We start from the raw sequence: 20661 nt of genomic DNA, 5'->3' as shown, positions 1-20661 counted from the left end.
GGGCAACATAGAAACCACAACCTATCCGGTGAAGATGATGCTCTGCAGATCACAGACGAAGGGAAAACCTGCTTCGCCTGCCATCAATATTTGACACCGTTAATCTTCAAACCCTTCTGAATCAATTTTAACACAAAAAAGAACATAGTTGATCAGACAGGATCCTTCAATTCTGAACCTATCATGGTAAACTGTGGAATCCATCACGCTCCACCTGTTACCCAACAATTTATAATGTTCACATGGAATTCAAGGGTACTTTAAGGACAGAGAAGAATATGAACATTCAGCAATATGCCTGCAACACCGAGCAATACTAACGAATTATGTCAAACAACATAAATCAGTTGAAGACCTGCTTCATAACTTTCCAAGCATAGATGCCCGGAAACTTTCTCAAATTGACTCTGAGCCAAATCAAAATTGTTCATCATCACGGAAACTAGCAAACAGGAACAGGTCCAAAGATGCCTGAATGAAATTACCCTGGGAAGTTTGATTCCAAAACTCAACAGTGGTGCCTGTTTCTTCAGTTTACACAATATCAGCAATCTCAAATGAAAAAAAAAGACATTACTCAGAACTCCAATCTGGCAGGAGTCACTCTGGAAATTGAAATCACTTCTTCCTTGAAGTTGAATTCAGAACAGCAGTACAAATATTAATCCTCTACCATCTTGGTAGAGGAAAAGCTCTACACCTCACTATCCAACTAATCCCGCCACTCATTTAAAAGGCATCCTCCATGCAGCTAATCTCCCCATCAATAGGCTCTGGAACCATGGAACACTGACACTTAGAGATTTCCAATGACAAATCTGTCACTAAAGAAACATTCAAGGTCACAGGAAACAAATTGTGTGAGTTGCACAACTAACATCAACAGATAAGAGTCCAGTACATGCAGAAAGGAGAGACCAAGATACCAAAGAACTTAGGATCTGAACACTGCTATGGAAATACTCAATTTTCCCTCTCTTCTCTCGTCACGAAAAGAAACAAAATCCTCAATCAACACCACATCTTTGCGAAACTGTAGCTCATCTTTCCCTAAGCATCCCAACATAGTGCACACTAAAGCCTCTCTGTCACCCCTTCCCTAAAGCAACCCAGAGTGCTCATTTAAATTTAGAGTGCTCAATTTCTCTGCAGCACAATGAAAAAGTCCAAATGCATATATAATATATGGGAGATTGTCGGTGACACCACACAGCTTTTCTAAGTAAACAAAGGAGCTCACCAGTGTTGTACCCAAGCCCCCTTTTTGTTTTCATTGCAGATACATTTGGTAGTCAAGGAGGTCAGTAACTGTATTAATTCCTGAGGAGTAGAACTCTGGGGCCATTAGAATCTCTCATAGTTGTCAACAGTCAAAAAGTGTTCTCACAAAGACTGCTGAGGCTTCCATCTAGCATCCCTACACTTCCTTTGGATCTTGATCTGGGGATTTCTGATATACTTTCCCATATGAGACATACATCTTGACTGTAGTAAGCAAGAGTTTGTGGTACCTGGAGTTCATCTATCTAGTGGACACCTATCCTGAATCCTACCAGTAGCTGCCCCCTTTGATTGTTTGGATATGTCAGTAACATGCTGGGACAAATTGGCCTTTCCTACTTCTAGGAATTCCCCAACAGGGTTATGTCTGATAGCGAAGACGGTGTAGAAACTCTGGTTGGGAGAGAATCATGTCTCTAAATGCCAACAAGGCAATATTGCTAAAGCTTTTTTTGTCACTTAAATGCATATTACTATTTGAGAATTTTATGGATGAGGTTACTCAAAGTGATGTTGTGCTGGCGATAGGGGCTCGTAATTATGCCGCGAAGTAAGCATCAATAGGAAGTCAGTGACAGAAGGTATCAGAAAGAATTTAATGACACTTGTTGAAGGATCGAGCAAATACTACACTACAGTGGGGGTTGAGGAACCAAGGAGTCACTACAAAATGGTACAGTTGCAGAAAGCAAGGTTGCAAGACAATGCTGGCTCAAGAAACTAGGATACACTGAAAAACATTGCAGGTTCAAGAAGCAAGGATAGCAATAGTTAATGAATCTCTGGAAGCAGAAGGTGAGCCAAACATGAATACTGCTACAATAGCCAACACTGGACTGAGGAAAACAGTCTTGAAATTGGTCACAAATGGAGCACATGCCTCAGATATGATCAATCTAGCAAATGCCACCCACAGGTGGGAATGGTTTTTCTATTATTCCTTAGCTTCTAAGGATAGAAAAGAAGATGTGAGCAGTGGATTGTTAAAATTAGAGGCCTTGGAAGAAGAAGTATGCATGCTGCCACGAAGTAGGGCATGTGCAAAACAACAAAGTGATGGATGGAATGCTTGAATTAATTTCAACCACTAGATATTGCTCATGCCACATTGCTAAAGCATAACTGGTAGGCCTAAACACATGAGCCCTTGTATTACATCAAATGTGTACTTGTACGTGTCAATCTATTTTATGTTCCTATGCTCCTCACCAAGAACCAATTACAATTGCTTGAATGGAATCTTCATATCTATATATTTCTCTTTCTAAAGGTACATCTTTATTCGTTTATAGTACCCCATCCCCTATGAATACATGTTGAAATGCTGAAGCTAGATGGTAATGTCACAGAATGTGTACCATAATTTGCCTTCACTCATTTAAAAGCTACATGGCTTGCTCTTCCTTACTGCAAAATGTACCTGTTCTTGCTGCATGGTTTGAACTCAGCTGCTTAATTTGTCGTTTACTCCTGCATATTTTCAGAGGCCCTGATCCTAGGGATGTGAGACAAGGTGTAAGGGAATAACGCACACATTGGCCTCAATTATTTTACCGCTTTGCAACTAGTTTGGTTTACTTTTGAAAGCAAAGTGTTATTCTGGGATGTTACCCAATACAAATTAAGATTTGCATTGGAAAGTATCCCAAAGTAATGGAAAGCTGTGATATGCGCTGCCTTGCATTACCCTGCGTCAAGGAGGCGTTTCAAGGGTGATTCAAGGGCCTTCCCAAGCATCCGTTCATGGGTTTTGATGCAAATCGCTATCATTCGTATATATGTAGACAGGAATGTGCCCCAAAATCCTGCGTCACTTTGAGGCAGGAGAAACGAGGAGAAATGTTTTCATTTCTACTCATTTTTCCCACGTTACATGCATGCTGCTTTGAACAACACACATACCAAGCATGAAAAGTGTTAAAGGATATTTCTTGCACAGGAGGTCCCATTCCAGTACAAAAACCATTCCTTACAGGACACACACCCCTGCAGTATGGTGCCAGGGTGTATTCACTGGCACACGGCAGCCTAAAGTACACCAGCGCAGGGAGGGAAAACAGTGCTGTATAGAGTTTATCTGGTGCTGTTCTGCTATCTACCTTTCACAAAATGCAGCACAACAACTTAGCTGCGATGAAGCACAGCAAATTTAATTGCTGCGATGCTTTGAATGAGGTTTTCGTAAATCTAGGCATTTGTGTTTTTCCTCATGTAACATATGCATGCCTCGAGAGAAAATAAAAAGAGATTGGTATATTTTATGTTTTTCATTTTCCATCCTCAGGTTTATCAGTGCATTCGTTGACTTCCCGAAGCCTCTAATAGCAATGGTGAACGGTCCTGCAATTGGCATCTCTGTAACAATACTGGGCTTGTTCGATGTTGTGTATGCCTCTGAGAAGGTAAGTCATGCCTCCTTTATCGAAATTCATTACTTCTAAATATAAATGTGTAGATTTTTTGAGGGTGAAAATATGTCCCATAGGCAGGCGAGCTTGGGTAAGAATCTCCCCAAAAGTAGCCCTGCATCTTGCTTCACGGAGGTCTTTAGGGATCTTCAATGGTAGCGCACCTGCTCCTCTGTTTGCACATTGTGGGCCTCAGCTACAAGAAAATGACACAGAGTGGCACCGCAAGGCATTTAGCTGACCCGTGCTGTGTCATTTTCAAAGCACAAGGATGCGTTGTGTTACCAATACAACGCATCCCTGTACCTTCCCCTATGCTGGCACACAATTGGCTGCAATGCACCAGCTTCATTTTACAAGGGACACCGTCCTGCACAAAAACAATAATACATGGTATTTTCCTCTTTCTATGTGTGCTGCAGAGCCCAGTGTGCTGCCAGGTGCATCAAAAAAAGTGATACACCAGCTGCTCAATGGGCTTGAAAAAAAGCCCCGATGACCCTTGGCCTCAAAGGCTGGGCCAAGGCTCCCTTGAGACTTTTTTTTAAATTCAGAGGCACACCGAGCTGGGTTATTTGGTAGTCTACTTCATAAAATAAACATATTCCAAAGTAGAATACTTAAACGTTTTTTTTATGCAATTATAACTGGACAATGGCTGTATTTGCCTAAGGTCTCTAGTCTGCTGCTCTGGCAAGGAATAATTATTGTGAAAAGTAACTTCTGGCAGTGAGCATTAAAAAACATTGTTTTCATTCAAAAGTTTAACAAAAGTTCATAAATATGCAGAGTGCCAGAGAATGTTCTCTTTTCCTTGCCTCCCTGCCTTTCAAATAGTACTCATTACAATACTATTATAATGGCAAAATCTCAGTGTCTGTGCAGTTGCTGGGCCTATAAAACACAAGCCAGCCTCATGTGAAGTAGCAAGTAGGCCGTGGCAGCAAGTTACTTCACCTGGGTAGTAAAGATATTTACAGTATCTCTTACCATTGCATGACAGTACCTGGTCCTTTAACAAGACAATTTCCTTCACAATAGCAATAATTGTTGTAGTCGAAGAGTCATGAAGTCAGGTTACACACCCTTGGCACATAAATGAATGCTTTGTTTGTTACTGGATGGAAATCATCTGTAACCTTAAAGGCTATAAGTGATATTCAGACGAGTATGGATTACTGGATCCTTGTTCCCTATGCCATGTGCATATTAAATGAATATTTGGAAGAACTGCTAGTATATGTAGTATGAGTCAGGAAGTCATTGTGGGTGGAGAAGTGTGGCTCACTGGTTAGAGGAGGCAGACCCTGAAGCAGAGGTCAGACCTGGGACCAGGGTTCAATTCCCGACGCGGCAGGGTCTTGAGCCCAAATATCCACGGACTCGATAATTCTCGTTTCGGTGCGTACTCGAATCACGAGTTCACACTCTGCAGCTCTGGGCATCAGCTTGCTTAATCTCCACTATGGCCCCCCGCGGCGGGATGCCTGGCTTTCGCCTTGGGGATGCCCAGTACGGGTATCTCACAGGCAAAAAAGCCAGGATGAGTTCCCAAGGCATGCGCCGAGATGCCTACGGGTAATCGAGAGCTATATAAGAACGCATATTAATAATAATAATTGTGGGTTTGCAAAAGCGAATATCTAGAACTCTGGAGCTAACATCTGAAGAAGGAGTGCCTGACACCCATACCTTGATGATGGGCAGGGACTAACTATTTCCAAGAGCTAAAGTGCCCTGTGACTTGACCTGAGTGTGTCTATATCACTGAAGTAAGGGCAGAAACATGTCGGCAAAAATTCCAAATATCTACCTAAATCCTGTAAGAGATTAAACTAGCCAGGTAAATCATATTTCCTCTGCATATCCAACAGTTTCTAATGTTTCTATTGGTTACCTAGTATAATCCTATACAAGCAAGACTTCCTATATTACTAACCTGTGCCTATCTTCTAGGATTTTATGTCAATCCCAGTCCTTGATTAATTCGAAAAATCCCAACTCACAAAATGCCCCCTAACACCTTTATTTTGAGAGTACTTGGAAGGCAATAGTGCATCTAGTAAATACAGATTTTGCAGCAGCATGCAGTATTGGTGTGGTGTGGTGTTACCTTGCCATTCTGAGTTCTGCATTTTTTAATATGTTGCTTATTTCCTCCCCAAATCTAAATTGCAGAACATGCGGGCGGTAATTCTCATGATGAATTCCACCAAGTTTTGCCTGGAGTATTTTGCGTTTGCACACAATAATTAGGGTGGCGGTCACATCCTAATTCCAACGGAGGGACCGTCGCTGACCCTTAGGACGGTCCCTTCACCTCGGGGGTGGCGGACGGACACAGGTCTGTCCGCCATCCTAATAGGCCTCCTAGTGCGAGCTGCGCTGGTTGAAACCAAGGTATTTAAAGCTGGATACCTGCTCAATATTCGCATAATCCAAAGTGAATTTGGTTTTCTTGACTTTCTTTCCCAGAAACACCATTATTTTGATCTTTGAGGCATTGATAGAGCCCTTATTTTCATTACAATAGCAAGATAGGGCATTCAACAATCTTTGCAGACTAAAAGCAGTCTGATCAAGTAAAACAGTATCATGTGCATATTGCAAACATTGTAGATGAGCACACACAAATTTGAGTGGAAATACATTCACACCAGCTAGTGCATTGTTTAGGTCAGCCAAATAAAGATTAAATAATAGGGGAGCCAATAGGCATCCCTGTTTCAGCCCTTGATTAGTCCAGATCTTTTGTGTCACTCTATTGGCTGAGACCCTAAATCTCACCCAGGATTTAACATATAGGCTCATGATGGCTTGCAACAATGGGTATGCGATGCCCCTGCTATGGAGCTTCTGCCAAAGCCTCAATCTGTTTACTTTATCAAAGGCAGTGGTGTAATCAATAAAGGCTGCATTTAGTGTTGGCGCTTGTTTTTAATTTGCTGCCTCAATCAGGGAAGAGGAAATCACTGGGTTATTCTCCTGCTACAGCCATGTCTGCAACATAATTGTGTGATCCATAATAATGCGTTGGCTGTACCCATTCTTCAAACTCTGAATTCAGTGCTTTCACATAGCATTTCCCATCTACATCAAGCAGGGCTATTAGTATGAAGTTGGATGGCTGGTTAGTTGGGCCTTTTTTTGTGTTTTGGGGATAGTATGGATCCCCTCCAGCTGTCAAGCTCCTCATTTGTTATAGAACATTGCTTGAATAGCAGGTAGAAGATTGATCCATTCTTCTTGTGCATCTTTGAATATTCTAGCTGGTAGCCCATTACCAGGCAGAGTACAACCCCTTGCAAATAATGCAGTACTTGAGTAATAGGAAAGAAGAAAACAGAGTCAGCAGGCATTCTTTTAGGAACATAGCCTTGCTAAGCCGGGTAGCACAAGGGTTAACAAGTACCCTCAACATAATGGAAACCACGTTTCATTTTCATAAGAGATTTTTGTATGGCGTGAATATAATTCCCAACAATTATCCCCCATTTTGCTGGAAAAAGGCGGAGGTCCATCATAATTTAGCCTTTCTTTAAGAAATTGGTTACTGGCCCAGCAGAAAACATGTCTGATAACCTGGTGCCAGACATTTTCCCACTGCATAGCATTTACATCCTTCATGTAATCACCAGCTAGACTGATGGTAATACCATGCACCTACCTGTAAAAACCACCAGTGCGTCTGGTAGGTAAAAGCTGCTAGAAGAAAGATCAAGAAATGTTGGTGGGAACAATGACACTGCCAGTTCTTTAGCTTTTTACTGGATATTCTTACATATGAAGGTAAGGCTGCCAGAAATGTAATTACCACCACTTCCACTGTATTTACCGGGATTTCCTAAAAATAATCTTGCCCCCTAGTTTTGCAGCTATCAACTGGTGCGCCGTACACTTAAGTAACGTTTTCACGATGCTGCTTTCTTCCACGGCAGGGCTGCCGTGTAAATTGATTATCCAACAATCGCTCAAAAGCATTAAAGACAAACACAGCAGGCGATGTAAATCTCATAGTTTTATTCTTTTCAAACAGCAACCAGCATCCTCATTACAGAGTTAAAATCCATCTTTATGCACTAAGCGCGGCCCACTGAGGGTTAAAGAAATGGACTAAATGAACTAATTTGAGCTTCCAACGCGCGTTACCAGCTGCCTATGAATAAGAGGCTTTTTGCCTCAAAAAGGGTCTCGCAAGATGGATTTTAATTCTGTAATGAGGATGTTGGTTGCCATTTGAAGAGAATAAAACCATGAGGTTTAAATCACCTGCTGTGTGCGACTTTAATGCTGTTGGGTGATTGTTGGATAATCTATTTACACGGCGGCCCTGCCGTGGAAGACAGCACAATCGTGAAAATCAGCGAGGCTGTGGTGAGGAACTGTGTCCACGCTCATTCTGCAGCACAGGAGATGTGGCTAATCTCGCCGGAGGCTCATTTAAGAGGCCCACAATGGTTTATAATATGCTTAAAAAATTTGATGCGACGGAACCCGCTGAGGGTAATACTTTGGTCTAATACATGAACTACATGTCCGGACATGCAATGATGTACGCACTAGCCCACTGAGGGTTAAAGAAATGGGCTAAATTAGCCAATTAGAGCTTCTGACGCGCGTTACCAGCTGCCTATGAATAAGAGGCTTTTCGCCTCGAAACGCGTCAGGCAATATAGATTTTAACTTTGTGATGAGGCTGCTGGTTGCCGTTTGAAAAGATTAAAACCATGAGGTTTACATCACCTGCTGTGTGTGTCTTCATTGCTTTTGGGTGATTGTTGGATAATGTACATATTTGTTTGTACATATATATGTGTGCGCATATATGTATATATATATTCACTGAAAAAACCATAGGTTTCACACACGTTATAGTTAGAAATTAGTATTTAAAAAACCTTTGAAATTCCCCCGTTATAGTTAGTTCAGCTAACTATAACTCGCGCGCCCACAATGCACTGCTGTTGACGTCACATATTACATCACTCATGACATGGTCAGTGACATCACTCATGACATCACTGATGACATCTCAAATGATATCGCTGATGACATCACTGATGACATCATCCAGTGAATGTGTGTTTTTCTGAACATTAAATATCTTTTATATATGTATATCTCAAGGTTGATGGAAGAATAAATGGGTATATAAGTGTCTAAACTGATGATTTTTTTGTGTAAAATTGATTGTATAAACTGACTGATTAATTGTATCTTAGTGAATACATGGGTTAGTGAGTAATGTTTAAATGTGTAAATATCTGTATCAGTCTCTCACTTTGTGTATAAGTGGCTGCATGGGTTGGTGAGTAGCTACATGAGTGTCTATATAGGTTATTAGTTGGTTTTTGAGTATCACTATGAGTGTCTGAGTGTCTGTATGGTTCGATGGGGGATATTACTTAGCACATAGATGCATGAATGAGTGACTCACTGTTTGTATGTGTTTTGAAGACAGCATGTGTGCAGGACTGTATAGGTTTATGAGTGTGTGTATAGGTGTGTTAGTGAGTGAATGACTGTCTCAATAGTGTCTTTATGAGTAAGTACATATGCTTTAAACTACTATATGTGAGTACTGATGTATGTAAGTGAGTATATGTGAGTGTGAGAGATTGGAAAAGTTCCTGTATAAATAAGTATGTGTTTCTATAAGTGAATATTTAAGAGAGTAAGTATGTGTATGTTTCTGTAAAAGAAAGTGTAGTGGTTTGTGTATAGCTGTATATGCAAGTAAATGGATGTTTGATAGTTTATTTGCATGTGTGAGTAACTCTATGGATGAGTGTCGGTGTGTAACAGCATGTATAGGTGTATGAGTACATATGAAGAGTGATTACATGTATGAGTGACTATATAGAAGTGTTGGTGAATGAGTGGATGTAGATGGTAGAATTACTGTATAGGTTGTTGTAAGTGGTATTGGTATCTCCATTTTTTTGAAAATTTTATTTTCTATTTTTGAATGTGTGTATCAACGGGTATATTACGCTGAGAGCAGGTCTGCCATCTGTCACAAGGATGATGTCATCAGTGATGTCATCAGTGATATCATTTGAGATGTCATCAGTGATGTCATAAGTGATGTCACTGACCATGTCATGAGTGATGTAATATGTGACGTCATCAGCAGTGCATTGCGGGCGCACGAGTTATAGTTAGCTGAACTAACTATAACGGGGGAATTTCAAAGGTTTTGTATGAGTGAAATGTCCAGCTAACAATAACATTTGTGAAACCTGTGTTTTTTTCTGTGAATTTCTAAGGTTTTTTAAATACTAATTCCGTACTATAACGTGTGTGAAACCTATGGTGTTTTCAGTGAATTTGCAAGTTTTTTTTAATGCTAATTCCTAACTATAACATGTGTGAAACCTGTGTTTTTTTCAGTGAATATATATATATATGCACTGGAAAACTAAGCACCCTCTTCCCTTATAAAGAAGTGGAAAGTTTGCATGTCTGCAGCCTTTCTTATTTTTCACCTTATTCATCTTCCGCTCAATCAACACATCATCCACACATACACACACCTACTTGCTGCCTTTCTTGGTTGGGGTTATGAATTATTCTGCTTTAATTCAAATTCAAAGTGCAGGCCTTTATCGAGCCTTTTTATTGTAACAGCTACCCCAGCCAAAGTGAAAGTGAAATTTGCACACTTGCTCCCTTTCTTGGCTGGGGTTATCAATTATTCTTCAATTTGATATTCTGATTCAAACTCAAAGCCCTTTATCAAGCCTTTTTGTTGTAACTACTGTTGCAGGGATTCTGCTCCTGCACAGAACTGTACATAAAGATTTAGGACCTCAGTGAATTACAGTGTTCCAAAACCCACCTTAGTATCCAAACCCCCTAACAGACTAGCAATCAGTGGCTCATTTGTTCTTTGTCCTATAGCAAAAAAAACAATAGCTAGTCAACCCAGAACATGCAACTTAGATTACCTCAAGTAAGGTGGATAACAAGAGAACTCTTTCATTATAGTCTTACGCCAGTCCAAAACAAGCAGTAAATAAAGACGCGTGCACGTTTGAAATGTTTATTTCTAATGCCGTAATCTCATGCGCAGTACCTTAGATAATACAAGCAAACATATTATCAGAAGAAAGGTTGTCAGCATTGTTACTATTCCAGAAAATACAAAGTGAGAAAGCATCTTATATTGCTAAAGGGAAACAGATTTAAAATATACCTAGATTTCATACTCCCTACCTAACAGGTTAGTTTATAACAGCAGAAGGTCTCATAGGATTACATGGGTGGACCCATACCTCTGGTACTTAGCAGTAGTGGATCACATTGAGTTCCGCACAAACTGTCAGGAAATGAATGTTCTCCAACTGTGTGTAATCATGCCTGCACAGTGCATAATTAAACGCGGCAGTATAAGAGGTGACCACAGCTGCATATGTGTTATGGCTCGAATGTGCGAAGATCATTCCGAATAACAGACACAGTCTCCAAGATAACCTTGATGTTCCATGCTCTCGCTATACACACTAAACTAGCGAGGCAGTCTACAAATGTAGCATAACAAATTATTCTCATGTGAAGCAAAATACTCAGCCTTCTCTAAACAATATCGCAAGTGCGTGTCGTGAGCAAAGCAGAGCAGAAAAGCAAATATGTTTAAGCTTCTAATAAACCCATGCTAACTTAACACGGTGTGAGTGCAAGCCCAAGCCCCACGACACCCTGCCTTGATCGAATCACGTTATATAAATGTGGACTAATTACGAACGCAGAGTCCAAGCCTGAAAAGCACAGTCAAGTTCATATTTGCAAAAAAAATGATTTGTTGTTTCATAGAAAGCAGTACCTAAATAATAAAGAATAGGTAGAAAAACCATAGAGTCTTATTCCAACAGTGTATATGCACAGTATGTAGCAACAGCCTCCAGGAGGAAGTCATTGTTCCCATCTGAAAACATTTCAGCCATCCAATTCAATAGTGGGAATGAACATACATGTTCCTCAACGACCGGAGCCTCTATCACCATCGCAGGAAAACTCGGGTCATCTTCAATGTAACTGCGTGCCAAGAATTCATGTGCCCCTGCAAAAACATTCCAACGTCCCATTATTCCATGTATCGCTGCTAAGGCCATAATCCCGCTGCCAGAACAGAGCAAGTCATGAACCACTAAGGGGCTCATCAGCTGGTTATAATCCGCGTTGGGAGACACCGTACAGCAGAGACACAAATCCAGGGCCCAGTCGAAATCGCAGCACAGGCAATGGAAGACAGGTTGAACGCATGTGAAAAAGGAAAATCGAAACGATAATCCATAAGCTGCACTCAATGTAGCCAGAGGCAGCGCTCCGTAATAACTAAGCATTCGGTTGCGCACCAGCAACAACCAAGAAATATTGTTGTGTGCTGCAGGATGTGCATCCATATTTAAGTAAACAAATTAATAGAAGCACACCGGCAACTAATGCGAGTTTTAAGGGGAATCCACCAACGATGCTGGAAAAAAATCGAATGGAAAAATGCAGAGAAGACACCAAATATAGTTTGAAAAGAAGTCACAAGGCCATTGCTTATAACTTAAAAAAAGTAAAGTAACTCCGTAGTCAAGGACGCATTAAAGATAGTCTGAATTAACTCCCCAAAATGCAGGGGCACGTCTGTATTTAATAAAGCATGCACTTCAGTGCTGGTGTTTGCTACATGAAGGACAAATGTTTCTCTAGCAGATGTAAGAGCGACCTATTTTTGAGACAATAGCGCTCTTATAAGGCTCATTTGGTCGACTCTTCTTTCAAGGTCGGAATCGACGGCCAGATAGAAACATCCAGCTTCCCATGCAGAGGAGTAAACACAACTTTTTTTATAGCAAACCACACGCTCAGTTACCGTAATCATGTAATCAATGCCTGCTAACATTGCACAACAATCTGCATTATTTCAAATTAAATAACTCACGTTTCCAGTAAACTGAACGTTGGTATGATAGCAGGTGTCTGAGTGCCTTTCAAAACTCAGGCTAAATTAGGCGCATCTTGTTTACAAGATGCAATTGTATGTGTCTACAAATTGAGAAGTGATCTGGTGCTATTGTGCAATCCTCGCCATTCAGATAGACTTCTTTTCCCTCCCTCAGGCACCTATATGTAAATGATAATAACCAAGCTTCATGGAGATAAGCGCTGCCTAAAGATCCATATCTGCCTATAGCATAGTATTTCATGTAAACCTCAAACTTAAACAGGCTACAAAGTAACGTTATGATACCGTGGATAAGCCGCACAGCTCAATCGGATCTCCAGTGAGTGACCACTTCTAACCATAGGCAGAATGTTACACCTTGCACACAGTCCATTTACTATTTTCATTCCAATGGTCACAAAACCAGGAAAAAGGTTTGAACTTTGGAGGGGGTAGATATATTATTTTCAATCCAATATATGCAACAGTAGGGAATGCATTGTACTTCGGAGGGGTCAGATTTACAATTCACACTGCAATTGAGGCAGCACTAAGAAAGACATTTGACTTTGGAGGGGTTAGATTTACTAGTACCCAAAAAATATGTATGATTTAAATAAACTATAAAATAACAATAACATATAACTAGCACTTAAACCAAATTAACAACAATAATAAATATACGTTATACAAATATCATTCCGAATAAGCTTCTAAGCAACATAATACACACTTCTTATAAAATAAAACATGTGCATAATAAATGATTAAATAAATGATTCATATAACTATCAATTAAATATTTAAATAATATGAACATGTGATAAAACAATAACAATTTAAATAACTTCCCACCATAATACCCTTCAAACCCAATAACCCAGTTTTCAAATTTAAATGACTAATTACCCTATAAAAATGAAATATACAATTAAATTAACAAATGTAACTTAAATAAAAAAACAATTAAACATGTATACAATGTATGTGATTAATACTCAATTAATTGTTTAAATTGCAATTAAAATTATTTAGTAATAAAAATCACTAAGTTATAATTCAATTACCTTCCCTCCCTATTCCGTATTCCTGTACAAACCCAACAAGCTGCTACTGAAACTTAAATTAGTGATTCACTTATAAAAAACCAAACATACATCAACATCAACAAACTAAATGTAATAAATAACATACAAAATAAACTAACAATTTATATAATTAAGGACAAATTACATATTTAATTTACAATTCAAAATTAATTAACATTAAAAAAGATTCTAATTTAATTTAATTACCATCCCATCTATTCCCAAAAAAATCCACCCACATGCTACTATATAATAAATGACTATTTAGATTAAAATTAAAATAACACTTTTAAAATTACAAATGATGTAAAAAATGACAATTATATGAATATAACCTAAAATTAATATAGTAACTAGTTTATCTTAAATTGATTAAAAACAATATTTATTACAACTATATTGAAGTCAACAATATTAAATACAAAATAATTCCTAAAAACAATATTATATACAATGAAGAACTGTATTCTTACCTTCACTTCGCTATTCCGTTCCATGATATTTTTATAGAGACAATATTTATGACAATATAATCATGTTACACATGAAGGTGCTGAAATTTCGAGGTCTGGTGTGCCTGTCTGATAATGTATATTATTAATCTTGCCTCACACAGATGCTGCCAGGGAAGACTTGTAGACTGGAAAAACTATACATTATTTGTTTTATTCTTAGATCTTGCTATTGTGAGAACTCATCATCAATACATCAATAGAAGTGTGAAGACATGTATAGAGAGAGCGTGATCTCTGGATCAGGCCACTTCGGCTGTTAGCTACATATGTTCCATGATCTGTGTTGCTTGTAGGGGCTGTCCATCAAGAATTTGGCATTTTGAGGATAATTAATTTTTTTCCATTTGTATTCCTATTAGATTTTGATGATGGGATCACGTTGTCAGTTTTAGGCCTTGGCAACAGAAACTTTAGCTGTCTGCTGGAAACTAGTTGTTTCCAATGTATTACATATACTGAGATTGGAGTTTGGGTCAGCCCACTGTTAACAATTGAATGACTTTGTTGCCTATCTCACTAGACCTGCTCCGAATTGAATGGCTTTAATCCCTGTTTGTATGTTTTTCCTACCCAAGAGTTCTCAGTCTGACAGTGTTTTGATTGGATGATATATCCTTCCGCTAGTGACGTCAGACCTTTCCAGGGGCAGCTGGTGACATTCAAAAGTGGTGGGTCGTAAACTGATTTGCATACTGCACCGTTGCGAGAGAGCGCAGCGAGCGCGACCGAACCACCATCAAAATTTTGAAAAAAGAGAAGAAAAATCGTGCATTTCAAGCAAATTTGAGAAAGCAGGAAGGTTAATAAAGCAATTGTGAAAGTGCAGTTATTACATTAATAGATGTCATAACATAGGAAGCTGCTTATTCAGTATAACCACAGAGCTTCATACATTCCATCCTATTACGCTGCCGAGTTCACACTATAAGACTTTCATGAAAATCTGAGCTCTAAGAGTAGCAGAAGTTGCACTACAGTTGGGAAACAGCCTTTACAAAGCATTGTGAACCACGCATTACCTTTACAACCTTTCCATTACAATGCATGTGACTTTACCACGCATGTCTTTCCACACAGGTTATAGTGTTTAGGTGCTATAGAATGTGCTCAATATGCCATTTGAGCAGTAACATCTGTTTAGTCTCCAAGTAGAACAAACAGTAGAAAACTTTTAAAAACAGAGCTAACAATGCATTTTTTTATTTAACAAACAAGTAGCAGCATTCAACTTTGTTTACTTTTTCTAAATGAAATCAGCACGTCTCTCTTTAAGAGTAGCAAACTTGTCAATAACTTTAAGGTTGCAGTCCGGTATTTTTTGGACTAGCTTGCTCTCTACAGAGAGCATCGCCAAAGCATTGAGTCTTTCCTCTAGCATGGTGTTCCTGAGGAATGTCTTAATGCGCTTTAAGGCTGAAAAACATCGTTCAGATTCAGATGTTGTCATTGGAGTGCTAATGACAATTTTTAGTAAAGTCACTGTCTCTGTAAGTGACTTTTCCATATTCAGTTTATGTATTAAAGTCAGCAAAGTCAAGGCACTTGTGGCTTTCCGGAACACAGGCATTGCGTACAGTACAGTCAACTCAGTTCTCAGCTGCTCTTTTTTGAGCATAGGATATGCTTGCACAGCCTCATTCAGAGCACGCTCCGGGAAGGATTAATCATATTTTGCAAACTCTTTACTTTGCAATAATGTGGCACTCACCAAATGTTTAGTGAATGAAAAACATTCTTGTGTCTGCACAATTACAATGTCACATATCTCCTTTGCAATTCGAACCAGAGTGGTGATGTTTTGCCTGCGGTTTGCAAAAGTAGAATGCTCTGGCAGTTTGCTCTCTAAATTGTCAACCCCATCTCTCACTTTCCTTATGCTTTGTACAAATGTATTGGTACATTCTTTCACAGTATCTACATCTTTACCTTGTAACTGATTGTATAACAAGTCGACAGCATGCATTCATGAAATAAAAACAGTAATAACTGAAACTCTCTGTCTTGTAGTGTTCTAACAAAGCCACAGGCTTCATTCTGACTTGTGTAATCAAACTAATCATTGGCTTCTATGGCGACAAAACATTTCTCAAGGTCCTCCCTATGTTCAAAGATTAGGTTGACTTTACAGATATTAAAGTTCCAACAAACGCTTTTGTCCACAATCTCATGAAGGGCTTCTGTTCTTTTGGGGGAACGTGAGAAGAATGCTGCCATGCCTCCTACATCCTGAGAGAAAATGTGTGTCTCTTTGATCTTTGATACTGCCTGTTGCATAATAAGATTGAGTTGGTGGGCGTAACAGTGCACATAATGAGCATTAGGGTACACATCTCAAATTCTTTTCTGTACTCCACTAAGGCTTCCACTCATTACAGACGCACCATCATAGCTTTGTGCGATACGTTTTTGTTTTTTAGGCAGCTCCGGAAAAATTAAGTTCAGTTGACACAGTATAGCTTCAGTAATGATTGCTGCACTATAGTCTCTTAAATGTGTGAAACCATAGAACCTCTCCACAAAGTCTCTGTCATTGTCAAGGTACCGAAACGCTAATATGGACTGTGGTTTAGTGGCTACATCAGTGGTGTCATCAGCCTGAATAGCCCTAAAGTCTGTATTTTGCAACTCTTGCACAATATGGCTTCTTATAATTTCGAGCATACACTCAAGGAGTTCATTTTGTATTGTTTTAGAGGTGCCCCTAAAGACTGTAGCACTTGCTAAATGTGTTTCCACATCCTTGTCTATGCTTGCTATTAAATTCACTTGGCCTCTAAAGATCCCAGGTTTTGAGGAACTTTCTGATTCATCATGGCCTCGCAATGCCAGTTCGAAAGCACCACAGAAATAAATGCAATCAATTATCTTGGATAGAATTTGTCTGTTCCTATCAACAGCTTCATTGTGTTTCTGTATGGTTTTGCGGTATGCATCATTTACCTGCTGCTCAATTGGTGCGTCTTCCCCCAACATTCCCAGTCTCGTCAGGTTTTCCATATGCTTTCTTGTGTATGCATGCTTCTTTATTTTTTCCGACAAATGCTTCAAGTCAGTGATTCCTTAATGTGTCCAAGAAAAGTCATCACCAAACAGCAAGCAGGGGAAGCAGAACAGAGAATGTCTTATAGGGCACCCTGTAAGCCAATCAGCTTTTGTGTACCAGGCATTTGAGAATGTAAGTTTTGACATTTTTCCTCTGACTTGGGAAGTTTTCTGGAGGTTTATGTCAGGCTGATGAGGTCCTAATTGCTTTAAATGTAGTTTTTCTTCAAGTGGCCGTGCCTGGAATGACCTTGTAATCAGCTCTTGTACGGTATTCATGATGCTGTTGCTGGCCTTACCAATATATATATTAAAGAAATCTGTCAATAATCAAAGTACAGCGTATAAGGTGCAGTGCAATACATATATCTTGTGCAGTATCGTAATACATCTCCAACAGCTCCCCTTTCCACATAATGTCTGCTAAAAATACAGCCTTACTGCCTCCTGCCTCTCTGTGCCATAGTGGTTGCTGGAGGCACTGAAACAAACACTGCTTGAGGGCCTTGAGAGTGACCACAGACAGAGCCCTAATGCGGATTACCACACTGAAATGCGTTTGTCTAACGCCTGATTCGTGACGCTTGGCAGAACTGGGTACATGGGGCCTTAATTGAATATATATGAAAATGCCAGTTTTTGCTTTTTAATGCAGCAGCACTATGCATACAGGAGTTATTGAAAGTCCCAGAAAGCATTGTTGATAAAAAAAACGGACTCTAAAGCTACCTCAACATGTTACGCAACTGACATTTATACACCATTAAACACGTGTTATGGTTAGGAAAAGTTAGTCATTGCATTTAATTTGATGGTAAGAGGTTTACTAGCGATAGCTGCATACACAACTCTCTCACTAACCGTATGAAGGAGCAATATATTTAAAGGCATCTTGTCAAATGAAAACAGAAGCCACGTGGCTAGTTTTCTAATGGGACACACGCCAGCATATTTTTACACCAAGAGCACTGAGTACTTACCGGTCTTACTCCCTCCTTTCCAGTTACTTCACTTTTGTATGCTTTGTAGAGGCCCTGTGGTCACTTCAAGTACTTGCATTATGTAACTATATAATTAACCTCCTCCAGGCTCTCCCAAACCATTGTGTGGGTGTATTTTATTTAATCTTATTGCAAATGGTATTTATCTCGTAGCTCATAACTGTAGAGTTATGAAACCTCTTTTTACAACTTTTGTTATCCCATTAATAAATACCAGATCTCTGCAATAATCCCAGATTATAATTCTAGGAGAGAGACGCGCAGGCACACAAAAGACTTATGTGACATTTTCCACTTCTCGGTGCCTTTACGTATTTCTTACTAACCAGGCTGAGGCCTTATGCCTGCGTTGAGTCCGTTATGAGTATTGTCATGTTCAGTGCCAGTCCGTCCTGTCAAAATGCACGAGGACAGGCCCAGCCCACATGCGTCACAGAGCCTGCTCTGAAAGATGGCGGACTCGGAGACGCCTGTTCAAACACCAAGCACACATTTACGGTTTCTTAAGGAGGCTAGAGATAAGCATCAAAACAGAGCAAATCAGCAAAAGTCGTGAATCCAGAAGTACGAACGAAAATGATTACCTCGAGGGGGCGTGGCCAGCAGCCGAAGACGATGGCTGCGACCTGATTTCGCTCTCCCGCATCCACAGCGAAATACTGATGCCACAGCCCCATTAACTATTCACGACTGAGCGGAATCGTGGTGGTATCGGCCTTAATGTCCCCGCACCCAGTGGTGACCCGGCGCAGAGCCCCCAGCTGCTGCGGCGGCGAAACTCGGTGAAGTATATCCCGAGGTCGGACTCGACAACATGGCGGCAATGACTGGAGCGATGGCGGGGAGGTGAAGTGTCCCCGTGAATGCGCCTGGAACTGTGCGGCGTCTTCTGAGGCGGCCCGGACGGAGGTGGTGAAGGTGTGGAGGAGGCGGGAGGAGTGCCCGCCTTGCCGGGGGAGGTTCTTTCTCCCCGGTTAATTCCTCGGTGAGGAAGGGGAGCCACGGGCTGGGGCGCCTCGTAAATTTAGGCCCCGGCTTTTGGGCCTTTGAACTGGCGGCGACCCCTCCCCCCGGATATTGCCCTGAGGTGGTGTGTCTTTCCCCCTGCTGGTGCCAGAGAAGAGGGGGACGTGACTGCGAGGCCCTGACTGGTGGGGGAGAGGGTGTTGTCTCCCGGCCGTGACAGCTGATGAGTGGGGACTCTGCCCCGGACATATTGAAATCCAGGCCCAGGCTTCCGGGGACTTTTATCAAGCAGCCGCCCCTCTGAGTGGGCCTTGCCACGGTGGGGCGCCCAGCGATTCCTGATCCGGGGGACATGGAAGGGCGCCCCCCCCCACCCCGTGATTATCATCTGCTTGAGGATCAGAGCGGCCACCAGGAGAAACAACGCGGACTGGCCTGTGCGGCGACGGAGGGCAAGGTGAAGGAGTCATTCTAGGCACTGCTGTATCCTGGCATGCTTGGGAAGAGTTTTGAGGTTCTACACCCCCCGTCATTTGTGGAGAGCTGCTGACTGCGAGTTGGTCCCTTGTAAATAGCTACGGCACGGGGGCGCTGACTTTGGCCTGTGCTATGGTGTCGCTTGGGTGGCCTTCGGTGTGAGGCCCCGGGGCCATCTGGAGGGGCCCTCACTTAGGCAGGGGACCCCCACTTTCGGACAATAGAAGGCACATGCCTCCGTTTGAACTTGAAGACACAGGGACATGTAGGTGGTGCCTTGGATTGCCACTTGCACCGCTCTATTGGTGTGCCCCCCCCTTGGGGTGCCCTCTATTATTGGACACGGCTTGGCGGCTCTCCGCCATCCCCCCTGAATCCCCCCCAAATTGTTTGTTGGATACTACAGAGCTGAGACAGTTTGTTGTTTCTGTTCATCTGGGGTGGCAGAGTGCCTAAGGACAGCCTGCACAATGGCGAGAGGGGACAGAGGCTCCAGAAGTAATGCTCAGGGTAGACTTTCTAAGTTTGCATGGTCGAAGGTCACTGACAAAGGGGACTCACCGAGGTCAGATAAGAGTGCTACAGAGGAGGTGCACCCAGCTGAAAAGGAACCGACGCTTCACGATGTATTGGCCGCCATCGGGGGGATTCGAACTTCCATGGATTCAGTCACAGTGGAAGTCTCTTTGCTCAGGGCGGACTTCAAACAGATGAACGAACGAGTGCAGGAGCTCAAGATAGCGACGACGGCTCTGAGGGACAACACTTCGGAGCTCCAGGGTAAGGTGGAAGATATGGAGAAACACCAGGTTAGAATGGCGCAGCAACTTGATGATTATGAAGGGAGGGCCCGCCGCAACAATATCAGGATCTTAGGTGTTCCGGAAAAAGTGGAGGAACCTGCGGCTGACCTATACGTGGAGGAGCTCATAACGAAACATCTCA

General features: G+C 41.2%; 1 protein-coding gene across 1 annotated transcript in view; it reads left to right on the top strand.

Annotated features, from left to right (window-relative positions):
- The window catches only part of LOC144827556 (enoyl-CoA delta isomerase 2-like), a 957733-nt gene that overhangs the window by 602048 nt on the left and 335024 nt on the right, over positions 1–20661 (top strand). Inside the window, exon 5 of the mRNA XM_078685819.1 lies at positions 3566–3683. Coding sequence (XP_078541945.1) covers positions 3566–3683 — 118 coding nt within the window. The remainder of the gene's footprint in view (positions 1–3565; positions 3684–20661) is intronic.

The sequence above is a fragment of the Lissotriton helveticus genome, chromosome 4_1 (genome assembly GCF_964261635.1).
Source record: "Lissotriton helveticus chromosome 4_1, aLisHel1.1, whole genome shotgun sequence".
NCBI classification, from domain to species: Eukaryota; Metazoa; Chordata; class Amphibia; order Caudata; family Salamandridae; genus Lissotriton; species Lissotriton helveticus.
The sequence above is the reverse complement of the archived record's forward strand: the minus strand, read 5'-3'. Positions and strand labels throughout refer to the sequence as shown.